The 13621-nt window shown below is 47.5% G+C and overlaps 1 protein-coding gene across 3 annotated transcripts in view; it reads left to right on the top strand.

Annotated features, from left to right (window-relative positions):
- Nucleotides 1-13621, top strand: part of LOC145341334 (caM kinase-like vesicle-associated protein) — a 163541-nt gene that overhangs the window by 140718 nt on the left and 9202 nt on the right. For all 3 annotated transcript variants that reach the window (XM_080186251.1, XM_080186249.1, XM_080186250.1), the window contains exons 7-9: nucleotides 633-708; nucleotides 5464-5600; nucleotides 13471-13549. In XM_080186251.1, the coding sequence (XP_080042377.1) occupies nucleotides 633-708; nucleotides 5464-5600; nucleotides 13471-13549 (292 nt within the window). The remainder of the gene's footprint in view (nucleotides 1-632; nucleotides 709-5463; nucleotides 5601-13470; nucleotides 13550-13621) is intronic.

Genomic DNA, 13621 nt, shown 5'->3' with positions numbered 1-13621 from the left:
CATTGAAAGGGTGCAGAGGAGACTTACAAAGATGTTGCCTGGATTGGGTGGCATGCCTTATGAGGATAGGTTGAGAGAGCTAGGTCTTTTCTCCTTAGAGAGACGAAGGATGAGGGGTGACCTGATAGAGGTGTATAAGATGATGAGAGGTATTGATCAGGTGGATTCTCAGAGGCTTTTTCCCAGGGCTGAAATGGTTGCCACAAGAGGACACAGGTTTAGGGTGCTGGGGAGTAGGTACAGAGGAGATGTCAGGGGTAAGTTTTTCACTCAGAGAGTGGAATAGGCTGCCGGCAGCGATGGTGGAGGTGGATTCGATAGGGTCTTTTAAGAGACTTTTGGATAAGCACATGGAACTTAGTAAGATACAGGGTTATAGGTAAGCCTAGTAGGCAGGGATATGTTTGGTGCAACTTGTGGGCCGAAGGGCCTGTTTGAGCTTTAGTTTTTCTATGTCCTATGTCCAGTGTCAATGATTTCCCAATTTGACTGGCGTTTCCAGTAAAGGTATGTAGCAGTATTTTAGGAACCTAGTCAAGTCACTAAGTGAAGGCACCTGTACCTTCACCAATAACAGGGAGTGTTATCAAATTGTTCTATTTTACAATTGTCTGTTTCATGTATATTTTCAGCTCCAGAGGTTGTTGGACGACAGAAATATGGGCGACCTGTTGACTGCTGGGCAATTGGAGTGATCATGTACATACTGTACGTACTATTTCATTTGGGCCTGGGGTTTACAGGAGCGTTGGGGAGCCTTCCTAATGCAACGCTTACTCTCGGGTGCATGAAAAACTGTCAGTAACTCATCAGACCTCAAGATTTAACCTTTCAGATGCCATTTTGTGTCCTGATCGTCTTTCGTCCTGGGTTTGAATGTATGAATGAATCAAAACAATTTCCATTCAGAAAACTTCCAAGACCTGAACCCAACGAGGTAAATTGAGGGTGGAATGCTGCCACAGAAGAGGGAGAGGGGTGGAGATAACTGTACCTGTGAGAATATATTCAGCAACATGTTGAACCATGGAAAAACGTTAGATGGGAGGCAAACAGAGATCGCTTACAAGCAAAGAGTAAACAAATGATTCTCCTACTCCCTAACTTGAGACTATGGGCGATATTTTCTGCTTTTCTTTACAAAATGTTGCTCAGGTGAGAGAAGCAATGTGTAGTTCATAAGCTTTTCCCACTGTATTTTTAAACACTTTGTAAAGAAATGCTGGAGACATGACTCATGCTATCTCACCAGCGGGACAGGAAAAAGCCAACAGCCAGGAATCCTGAGATTTCCACCTGCATAACATAGAAAAACTACAGCACAAATAGGCCCTTCGGCCCACAAGTTGTGCCGAACATGTCCCTACTTACTAAGCTTACCTATAACCCTCTATCTTACTAAGTCCCATGTACTCATCCAAAAGTCTCTTAAAAGACCCTATCGAATCTGCCTCCACCACCACTGCTGACAGCCGATTCCATGCACCCCCAACCCTCTGAGTGAAAAACTTACCCCTGACATCTCTGTACTTGCTCCCCAGCACCCTAAACCTGTGCCCTCTTGTGGCAACCATCTCAGCCCTGGGAAAAAGCCTTTGAGAATCCACCTGATCAATACCTCTCATCATCTTATACACCTCTATCAGGTCACCTCTCATCCTTCGTCTCTCCAAGGAGAAAAGACCTAGCTCTCTCAACCTATCCTCATAAGGCATGCCACCCAATCCAGGCAACATCCTTGTAAATCTCCTCTGCACCCTTTCAATGGCTATCACATCCTTCCTATAATGAGGCGACCAGAATGGACCACAGTACTCCAAGTGGGGTCTGACCAGGGTCTTATACAGCTGCAGCATTATCTCCCGACTCCTAAACTCAATCCCTCGATTGATGAAGGCTAGTACACCATACGCCTTCTTAACCACAGCTTCTACCTTCAAAGCTGCTTTGAGCGTCCTATGAACCCGGACCCCAAGGTCCTTCTGATCTTCCACACTGCCAAGAGTCTTACCCTTAATATTAAAATCTGTCATCCTATTTGACCTGCCAAAATGAATCACCACACACTTATCTGGGTTGAAGTCCATCTGCCACTCCTCCACCCTGTCTTGCATCTTCTCAATGTCTCTGCATAAGGCATAAGATGTAATGCTCAAGAAAGCTTAGCCTAGGAAGGAGCTAATGTCTTCACGCAAGGAATAAACTAATTTGGGGATGAGCAAAAAGAAGATTTCATAGAATCCCTACAGTGTAGAAGGAGGTGGCTCAGCCCATCGAGTCTGCACTGACAACAATCCCACCCAGGCTCTATCTCCGTGATGATGTATTCATTTGGTATTCCTTATCTGAAACAGAACAGAACAGAATCGAATCCCTACAGTGTAGAACGAGGCAATTCGGCCTATCAAGCCTGCACCAGCAACAATCCTACTCAGGCCCTATTCCTGTAATCCCATGTATTCACCCTGCTAATCCCCCTGACACTAATGGGTAATTTAGCATAGCCAGTCCACCTAACCTGCACGTCTTTGGAGTGGGAAGGAAACAGGAACACTCAGAGGAAACCCACGCAGACATGGGGAGAATGTGCACAGACAGTGACCCGAGGCAGGAATTGAACCTGGGTCCCTGGCGCCATGAGGCAGCAGTGCTAACCACCGTGCCAATCACAGAGAACCTTCAGGAACTCATCAAACAGGAAATATAAACGGCGTCTATTAAAACAAGACTTATCGCTAATACAATTAACAAAGCAGACTGTTTGGAAAATGCAAATTAAACAATCTCTTAGTAACAAATCAGCCACACTTTTTGCTATCTGGATGCTGAACAAAGCACTGGGTGACAGTTTATCCCAGAAGATGGCATCGACTGAATTAAGCAGCAGTCTGTTCCAAGTGAGTTGGCAATCCGTGCTCTAGGTTGCGACAGCAGCCTATTCCAAACCAGTTTGATGTGTGTTGCCTCAGGTGGCACTTAACAGCTCAAAGTGTGAAGAACTTTGTCTTCAGATTTGCTTATTCACACTCAGAGAGCCGAGCTGTTCTTGTAGCATTCCATTTAACACAGTCGCTTACTGATCCCTCGCGAATCTGGCTCACTCCAGTTGATGCTGGGAGGGACAGCGAGCTTTGCAGCAATAGTTTGATGCATCTCACAGGATGGTGCAGTGGTATTGAGCCTCTTGACCAGGGGGGAGCCAGTGCCAAAGGGTCTCAGTGATGTGGATATGCTGGCATTGGATTGGAGTGGGCACAGGAAGAAGAAAGTGTGACAGGTTTGGCGCAGCGTGATCAGATGAGAGATGTTAAATCTTCTTAGTCCTGAGGTGTCTCCTTAGTAACTATTCCACATCCCGGCATCAGGAAACACAACTGTCTATTCAGTCCACTCGCTCCACACTCCAAATGTTGGCTGCCCATCCAGCTCACCTTGCAACTAGGTCACATGATCCATGCCCTTAAAGGGGCTATGCCCCAACAAGGGCAAAACTCCATTCAAATTGAAATCTAGACTGAACGCAGCATAGATTAATGAGGTGAACAACTCCTTCCCTTTCCCTCTCTGTTTCTGTCCTTTGGCAGGGTCTGAAGTAAAGTCTGAGCAGCCTCCATCCCCTTCCCTATGGGTGGCACCGTGGTTAGCACTGCTGCCTCACAGCGCCAGGGGACCTGGGTTTCGTTCCCAGCTTGGGTCACTGCCTGTGTAAAGTATGCATGTTCTCCCTGGGTCTGTGTGGGTTTCCTCCAGGTGCTCCGGTTTCCTCCCACACGCTGCAAAGACGCGCTGGTTAGGTGCATTGACCCGAACAGGCACTGGAGTGTGGCGACTAGGGGATTTTCACAGTGACTTCATTGCAGTGTTAATGCAAACCTACTGGTGACGGTAATAAATAATCTTTAACTTTTATGGGGAAGACGTCACATGACAGCTGTTAGTAAACTAAACGTCTCACTCAGGCTGTTCATCATGACGGAAGAGGATATATCCCAGCAAACAGGTTTCTCCAAGTCTAGCATTGAATATAAGATTCTTTGTGGTATAGTGGAAGTATTCTTTGAGCTAAGATGGCTGAAAAAATGCCGCAAAATTAAAATTAATTATTTTCTGTCATGACCATGAATCCTCCTCCCACTATTGCCAGCTCATAAACGCAGAGAGAATTGTAAGGAATCTAAAACCTATGGCTAGAAGTTCACCAAAGATCCTTAGATAGCACCTTCCAAACCCGCAACCTTCTATCTAGAAGGACAAGGGCAGCAGATACATGGGGAACACCACCTCCTGCAAGTTCCCCTCCAAGCCACTCACCATCCTGACTTGGAAATATATCACCGTCCCTTCGCAGTCGCTGGGACAAAATCCCGGAATTCCCTCCCTAACGGCATTGTGGGTCAACCCACAGCACGTGGACTGCAGCGATTCAAGAAGGCAGCTCACCACCACCTTCTCAAGGGCAACTAGGGATGGGCAATAAATGCTGGCCAGCCAGCGATGCCCGTGTCACACAAATGAAGAAGAAACAAAGAGTTTGTATGTTGATATGAGGGGGGAATCTTTATTTCAAATTTCATTCTTGCGTTCCAGCCGTAATGAGATGAATTCTTGGTTGGATTAAGCAAGATGGCCCCTGTTGGACCTTTAAATTTTTATAAATTATATCATGGGATATGGGTGTTGCTGGCTGGCCAGCATTTATTGCCCACCCCTAGTTTCCAAGGGCAGTTGAGAGTCAACCACATTGCTGTGGCTCTGGAGTCACATGTAGACCAGACCGGGTAAGGACAGCAGATTTCCTTCCCTAAAGGACATTAGTGAATAAGATGGGGTTTTCCGACAATGGTTTCACGGTTATCAGTAGATTCTTAATTCCAGATATTTTTTATTGAACTGAAACCTCACCACCTGGTGGGATTCGAAGCCAGGTTCCCAGAACATTAGCTGAGTTTCTGATTAATAGTCTAGCGACAATACCATCCCCTTCCCCAGTAGCTGATCCCCAGATTTTAATCCATGCACATCTTTCATCCGTGTCCAGGTGCATGATGGTGTTCAAAAAAATTTGCACTTATCCTTCACTCCCTCAGGTTATCCTGAAGTGTTTCAAATCTTAGAAGTACAGTCAATGTTATTATGGAGGGAACATGGCAGCCAAAGTGTACCCAGCAAGCTCCCACAAATAGCAACGATATAAGTGACTGGATGGCCTGTGTTTTTAGACATTGGGATGAATGTTGGCCAGGGCATTGTACTCCCTACACTTCTACTCCCTACTCTTCTTTGAAAAGTGTCCTGGGATCTTTTACGTTCAAACAAATGGAATCTCAGTATGAAGTCCTGTCAGGAAGATGCAGTGTTGCATTGAAGTGTCAGCTGAGATCATGCACTCGGGCCTTGGAGTGGATCTACATCTTGAAGGTTGCTCTTTTAATCCTCGCTTTTTCCCTGTCCTCTGTCCCTCAGGCTATCAGGGAACCCACCTTTCTACGATGAAAACGATGATGAGGATTATGAAAACCATGACAAGAACTTGTTCCGAAAGATCCTGGCGGGAGACTATGAGTTCGATTCTCCGTACTGGGATGACATTTCCGAAGCTGGTAAGCATTAAATCTCTGCTTTAGGAGGTGGGACCATTCAGCCTCTTCAGTCAAATCTGTACCTCAACTCCACTTCTCTTCCATAGCTCCATATTTCCTGAGGCCCTCGCCTAACAATACTCTTACTGATGTCAGTCCTGATTGTCTAATTGTCTCCACATTGGCACCCACTGCCTTCTGACTCTGGATTTCTGCCATCCTTTGTGTAATACACTTTGAGCTCACCACCTGAGCTTTTCAAACAACTTGGATGCATTAGATCCTCTCCCTCAATCTTTAAGTCAGGAAATGGCTTTCAGAATTAAAACTATCGAGTCTAAATAAAAAGAGATTCTTGCTTTTAGTGGCAAATGTGTCAAAAGCCCTAAATTTGGCTGCTTTAAACATCCTGGGCAAAGAAAGGAAGGTGGTGGCACAGTAGTTAGCACTGCTGTCTCACAGCGTCAGGGGTTCTGGTTCAGTTCTGGCCGCGGGGCACTATCTGTGTGGAGTCTGCACATTCTCCCCGTGTCTGCTTGGGTTTCCTCCGGGTGCTCCGATTTCCTCTCACACGCCAAAGATGCACTGGTTAGGTGGATTGGCCATGGTAAATTGCCCCTTAGTTTTAGGGGATTAGCGAGGTAAATGCATGGGGTTACAGAGATAGGGTCTGGGTGGAATGTTTGTCGGTGCAGGTTTGATAGGCTGAGTGGCCTCCTCCTGCACTGTAGGGATTCTATGGGGGGGAGTTTTCCTGTTCTGCCTGCCACGGGGAATCACGGCGGGTGAGGGGCAGACCATGGAAAGGTTCATTGACCTCGGGTGGGATTTTCCAGTTTGGGGGCGAACGTGGCTGGAAAATCCTGCCTCATGATTTTGCTGGTGCCTTTCAATCCTAAAAGGTACCAATGTTCTCAACTGTCAATGAACTAGCAGCTAATGAAGGTTCACCAGACTGGGATGGCAGGATTCTCGTATGAGGAGAGATTGGGTCAACCGGACTTGTATTCACTGGAACTTACAGGAATTAGAGAGGAGATAATTGAATTGTTAATATTTTAACAGGTTTGGACAGACTAGGTGCAGGGATCTTGTTTCCTTTGGCTTGTGGGGAGTCTAGAACAAAGGGTCAAAGTCTCAGGTAGACCATTTAGGATTGAAGTGAAGAGAAACATCTTCAGTCAGAGGGTGGAGAACCTGTGGAATTCTCTACCACAGCTGAGTCCAAGTCATTGAATATATTTGAGATGGAACGAGATAGATTTCTAGACTCGAAAGGGATCAAGAGGTATGGGGAGAGCATGAGAGCATGGGGTTGGGATAGAGGATCCAGCATGATAATATTTTGATTTGATTTATTATTGTCACATGTATTAGCATACATGAAAAGTATTGTTTCTTGCGCTATGCAGCCAAAGCATACCGTTCACAGAGAAGGAAAGAAGAGGGTGCAGAATGCAGTGTTACAGTCTTGGCTAGGGTGTAGAGAAAGATCAGCTTACTGCAAGGTAAGTCCATTCAAAAGTCTGACAGCAGCGGGGAAGAAGCTGTTCTTGAGTCGGTTGGTACGTGACCTCAGACTTTTATACCTTTTCCCTGACAGAAGAGAGAATGTCCAGGGTGCGTGGGGTCCTTAATTATGCTGGCTGCTTTTCCAAAGCAGCGGGAAGCGTAGACAGAGTCAATGGATGGGAGGCTGGTTTGTGTGATGGACTGGGCTACTTTCACGACTTTTTGTAGTTTCTTGTGGTCTTGGGCAGTGCTGGAAAGGTGGAGCAAGCTCGAAGGGGCGAATGGCCTACTCCTGCTCCTACTTCCTGTGTTTCTAAGCAAAGATCTGTGGGAGAAAATAGATGGCTTTGAAATATCGATACTAAGACGTTGCCTTAAAATTCCACACACAGACTGGAAGACAAATGAAGAGGTGCTTGAATTTGCAAGAGCAATAAGAACTCTTAAAAGTGACATCCAGAGAAGAAAATGTCTATATTTCGGCAAGATAGAGATCTGTTCCAGAGGGAAATGTGACGGACAGCAGAAGGAGGGATCAGCCTGGGGATAATTGAATGAGTAGTGTCACAAGAATGGTTGCTAATGGGCTACAGTGGATGTGTGAGGATGTGACAAGACAGGGGAGTCTGACATACCAAGAGAGCAGATCTCCTGATCAAAGGTGGTGGCATCGTGGCATTGCCAGCAGATTAGTAATCCTGAGACCAGGGCAGATGGTGAATCCCAATTCAAAGTTTAATGATTACCTTGAAGCCATTACTGTAAAAGCCCATCTGGTTCACTAATGTCCTTTCGGGAAGGAAATCTGCCTTCCTTACCCAGTCTGGCCAAGGTCTCCAGACCCACAGGAATGTGGTTGATTCTGAAGTGACCTAACAAGCCATACATCTCCAGCAAAGTGAGGGTGATGGAGAGGGGTAGATCCAAAGATCCAGGGGGTGATTCTCCCACTCCGCCGCGCTAGTTTTCCAGCACAGCGGGATGGGAGAATCTTGCGGCCAGGCACGTGTGGATTTCGCGTAGGCGTTCCTGCTACAAGCGCATCACCTAGCGCCGGATTTGAGGTGCTGTCAGATCTGCGCTGGGAACCAGCGGGTAGATCAGGTAAGCAATCTGTTTTCAATATAAGTTCAATGGAATTAGCGGGCCCGGGGCTGAATTCTCCAGGCCCGCGAGCTTCTCCCACCCCGCCAGAGTATCTCACTCTAGTGGGGTTCACAATAGGCCCCCACTTTCAGGAAATTATCCGGATGACCCCACTGGAGTGGAAGAGGGGCAATCGGGGCCCCACAGGGGGTCAGACAATGGGGGGGAGTGGGGGCATAGGCACCCTGACAGTGCCAGCCTGTGCCCCCTAGCACGGCCCAAGAGGCAAAAGTGCCATTGCCCTGGGGGTACCTTGGCACTGACCATTAAGCATGGGGCAGTGCCAAGGGGGCAGGGGCTATGGTGGGCGAGGCCTGGTTGGGGGGGGTGGGGGACTTAGGGGGAAATCAGTGGGGGTGGGGCATCCCATAGTCACTCAGCATTGGGATTGATGGGGAGAAGAGGGAGGCCAGCGATCGGGGTGGGCAGGGAAGGGTGATCGGTTGGGGGTGGGGAGGGGGGCTCTGCGCACCTGGGAGTGGGGGTTCATCACTAGAGGGGAGGGGTGCTGAAAATCGTGGTACACTGGGATGGTGGAGGTTTGCCACCAATACCTGAGGGACTGCAATCGGGCTGTTGGGGGGACGGGGGGGGGATCAGAGGAGAAGTATTGTGGGGACCCCAGGCTGGCCAGCAGAGAGGGAGGCTGACATTGCAGGGCCACTGCACACACGCAGAGGCCCGCTGTTTTCTGCCTCCCAGACGGGAATAGGCCCCACCCCTGAAATCCAATTATATTCAAAGAACAAAGAACAAAATCAGCCTGGGAAACAGGCCCTTCGGCCCAACGAGCCCGCGCTGCCATCTCAACACCACCTCTCTACCCATGACCCCTGTCTAATGTTTTATGGCCATCCAGATTGAGGGAATCTGATTTAGGGACAATTTATTCCTGCCAATCAGCCTAACAGCACATCTTTGGGGTGTGGGAGGAAACCGGAGCACCCGGAGAAAACCCACGCAAGCACGGGGAGAATGCGCAAACTCCCACAGACACCGGCCCAAATCCATGTGTCTGCACAGCAATCAGCGATAGTCACTGAGCTGCCGTCTTGCCCAGTATCTTGTCCACTTTAGGCACACACTAACGACATGAAGCACTAGGCCAATCTCGAACAACCAAGAGCAGCCCCAGTACGACCCATCGCGTGTATGCCCCTCGTTGGACACGAGGTGGACCGACTTCAAACCTGTGAATGACCACGCTAGTGGCCTCTGCAGAGAACAGAGTGTGGGAGATTCTAGTGTGAACTCCCACCAAAAAATACCAGCATGAGTTACTCCAGTTATCCCGCAAATTCAACACTTAGAACATGGAACACTTCAGCACAAACAGGCCCTTCGGCCCACAAGTTGCACCGATCATATCCATACCTACCAGGCCTATCTATAACCCTCAATCCCATTAAATCCCATGTACTCATCCAGAAGTCTCTTAAAAGACCCTATTGAATTTGCCTCCACCACCACCGACAGCAGCCAATTCAGCTCACCCACCACCCTCTGAGTGAAAAACGTACCCCTGACATCTCCTCTGTACCTGCTCCCCAGCACCTTAAACCTGTGTCCTCTCGTAGCGACCATTTCAGCCCTGGGAAATAGCCTCCAAGCATGCACCCTATCTATACCTCTCAACATCTTATAAACTTCTATCAGGTCGCCTCTCAATCTTCGTCTCTCCAGGGAGAAGAGACCGAGCTCCCTCAACCTATCTTCATAAGGTTTTGGGAGAAATCTGCCCCCATTGTCCCTCACCTTAAAACAGGATGGCCAATCACCTTGTGGCAATCTCTGAGACATTTTTCTTAAGCAGTAGAACTGTTTTTCCAATGCAATTGCCAATCTTCAGGTTATTCATCTGAGATTCATTAACTCCACATAATCAATCCTCCAAATTGTCAATAAAATCTGCACGAGTGAAATTAACCAGGACCTAATTCATTAATTCCAGTCCGCAGTGGCAGCTGAGAAGCCAAGACAAATGAAGTGGGCTTAAAGAACCATGGTGCACAAATGTAATAAAGGCATCAGGTTCGCCTGTATCTGTGGAGGGAGAAGCAGAGTTAATATTTCAGACCTTTGACCAGAATTGAGAAAAGTTAAAAACATTATAAGATTATTACACAGCACAGTGGCACAGTTAGCACTGCAGCCTCACAGCACCAGGGATCCGGGTTCGATTCCCGGCTTGGGTCACTGTCTGCGCGGAGTCTGCCCGTTCTCCCTTATGTCCACGTGTGTTTCCTCCGGGTGCTCCGGTTTCCTCCCCCAGTCCAAAGATGCGCAGGTAGATTGGTCACGCTAAATTGCCCCTGAGCGTCGGAGAGATTAGCCCCCATCCAGGGTGGGATTGTTGTCGGTGCAGACTCGATGGGCCGAATGGATTGTAGGGACTCTACGATTCTTTGATTCTGTGAAATTGGAGCAACTGAAGGTGGGGGCAGTGGATAGAAGAACAAAGAGCAGCATCAGGGACTTGGGTTCGATTCCCGGCTTGGATCACTGTTTGTGTGAAGCCTGCATGTTCTCCCCGTATCTGCGTTGATTTCCTCCGGGTGATCCGGTGCACCCCACAGTCTGAAAGATATGCTGATTAGGTGCATTGGCCATGCACCTCTCTCTCTCAGTGTAGCCGAACAGGTGCCAGAGTGTGGCGGCTAGGAGATCTTCACAGTAACTTCATTGTAGCGTTAATGTAAGTCTACTTCTGACACTAATGAATAAACTTAAAGCTTAAACTTAAGAAGATGACAGGACATGTTGAGAGAGTGGTTATTGAAACATACAGTATCTTACATTCTATAAATAGGGGCACAGAATATAAGAGCAAGAAGGTTGCATTCAACTTGTATGAGAGACTAGCTTGGCCTCAGCTGGAACACTGTGTCCAGTTCTAGGCGTTACGAAGGAAGGATGGGGAGCCTTTGGATAGAGCTCAGAAAGGATTCACCAGAACGGTTCAAATTTTGAGAAACTTCAAATGTGAAGATAGAATGCAGACTCAGCTAATGTTATGGGGGTCCGGGTTCGAATCCCACCACAGCAGATGGTGGAATTTGAATTCAATTTCAAAAAACTTAGAATTAAGAATCTACTGATGACCATGAAACCATTGTCAGAAAATTCCATCTGGTTCACTAATATCCTTTAGGGAAGGAAATCTGCCATCCTTACCCAGTCTGGCCTACATGTGACTCCAGAGCCACAGAAATGTGGTTGACTCTCAACTGCCCTCTGAACAAGGGCAACTTGGGATGGGCAATAAAATTCTGGCCAGCCAGAGACACCCATGTCCCACGGATGTACTAAGAACAGAATCTTGCAGAGCGCTCGTGCCTTCTCCAGGGGCACTTATCTTCCTGCTGCTGCTTTCCTCAGTGGTATCCTTGGAGAAGAGAAGTCTCAGAGGGAATTTGATAGAGGTTTCAATAATCATGAGGGGTCTGGATCTGGGGAGGGGTCGGAGTGGATTTGGAGAAAATGTTCCCACTCATGATAGGACCGAGAACCAGAGGGCACAGGTCTAAAGTAATTTGCAAAAGAAGTAAAGCAATCGGAGAAAATCTTTTTTGTGTAGCGGGTGGTTCAGGTCTGGAACCCACTGACTGAGAGCGCAGTGGAAACATTCAAAAGGGAATTAGTCAAGGAAGAATGTGCAGGGTGGTGGGGAGAAGGTGGCAGAATGGCACTGGGTGAATTGCTGTATGGGTGAGCCAGTGCAGACACAACAGGCTGAATGGCCTCCTTCTGCACTGTAACACTTCTAGATTTTTCTAAATAGTGAAATCAGAATCATAGAGTCCTTACAGTGCAGAAGGGGACCATTCGGCCCATCGAGTCTGCACCAACCAAAATCCAAACCAGCCCCTATCCCCATAACTCCACTTATTTACTCTGACACTAAGGGGCAATTTAGCATGGCCTATCAACCTAACCCGCACATCTTTGGACTGTGGAAGGAAATTGGAGCGCCCGGAGAAAACCTAGGTAGACATGGTGAGAACGTGCAGACTCTGCACAGTGACCCAAGCCAGGAATCGAACCCGGGTCCCTGGCACTGTGAGGCAGCAGTGCTAACTACTGTGCCACCATGCTGCCCAACAGGTTTCACCATCTGTACAAACAGGATGGAGTTGGCAAAGTTTGGAGAATGGGATAGGAGCAGGGCATAAGGAAGCATAGTAAATGTGGCCATGATCATCAGTGGGAAAGGACAACTTTATTCCATTATAAATGTGGAAGTTTGCCGATGACACAAAGATTGGCCATGTTGTTAACAGTGAGGTTGTGTGCCTTGGGTTACAGGAAGATATAGACGAGATGGGCAAATGGGTGGATAAATGACTGATGGAATTTAACCCTGAAAAGTGTGAGGTGATGCACTTTGGAAGGAGTAATTTAACAAGGAAATATACTGTGAGAGGTCTGAAGTTCCAAAGAGCAAAGGAGCCTTGGCATGTTTGTCCATTGATCTCTGAAGGTGGAAAGGCAGGTTAATAGGGTGGTGAAAAAGGCATATGGTGCACTCGCCTTTATCAATTGTGGTATAGATTACAGAAGCAGAGAAGTCATGTTGGAGTTGTATAGAACTTTAGTGATGCCACAGCTGGAATACCGTGTGCAGTTCTGGTCACCACATTAATAGGAAGGATGCCATTGCACTGGAGAGGCTGCAGAGGGAACTCATCAGGATGTTGCCTGGAATGGAACATTTAAGTTATAAAAAGAGGTTGGATAGGCTTGGGTTGTTTTCTCTGGAGCAAAGAAGACTGAAGGGCGACCTGATCGAGGTGTTCAAGATTATGAGGGGCATGGACAGGGCAGATAGGGAACAGCCATTCCCCTTAGTTGAAGGGTTAGTTACAAGGGGACACAAGTTAAAAGTGAGGGGTGGGAGGTTTGGGGAGGATTTGAGGAAAAGGGTTTTTATTCAGAGTGTGTTGACGATCTGGAATGTGCTGCCTCGGAGGGTGGTGGAGGCGGGTTGTCTCACATCCTTTAAAAAGTACCTGGATGAGTACTTGGCACGCCATAACATTCAAGGCCAAGTGCTGGCAAGTGGGATCAGATAGGCACGTCAGAGTGGGCCGAAGGGCCTCTTCTGCACCATAAGATTCTGTGGTATTATGATGGAGACAAGCTTCTGACAAAAGTTTGACCGCACAAAGTAAGGCTTTGCAATGTCCATGGATAAAAATTTTAATATAAGTAAATGTGTTGTATTTCTAACTAGCGAAAGACCTGGTGAGTCGCTTGATGGAGGTTGACCAGGACACGAGGATAACAGCTCAAGAAGCCATTAATCATGAATGGTAAGCTAGGACGGAAATGAGATAAACAAGAACAAAATACTGCAGAAGTTGGAAATCTGAAATAAGAACAGA

Source organism: Carcharhinus amblyrhynchos, chromosome 3 (assembly GCF_965287045.1).
Source record: "Carcharhinus amblyrhynchos chromosome 3, sCarAmb.v2.hapA, whole genome shotgun sequence".
NCBI classification, from domain to species: Eukaryota; Metazoa; Chordata; class Chondrichthyes; order Carcharhiniformes; family Carcharhinidae; genus Carcharhinus; species Carcharhinus amblyrhynchos.
Note: the sequence above shows the minus strand (reverse complement) of the source record. Positions and strands in the feature narration are given on the sequence as shown.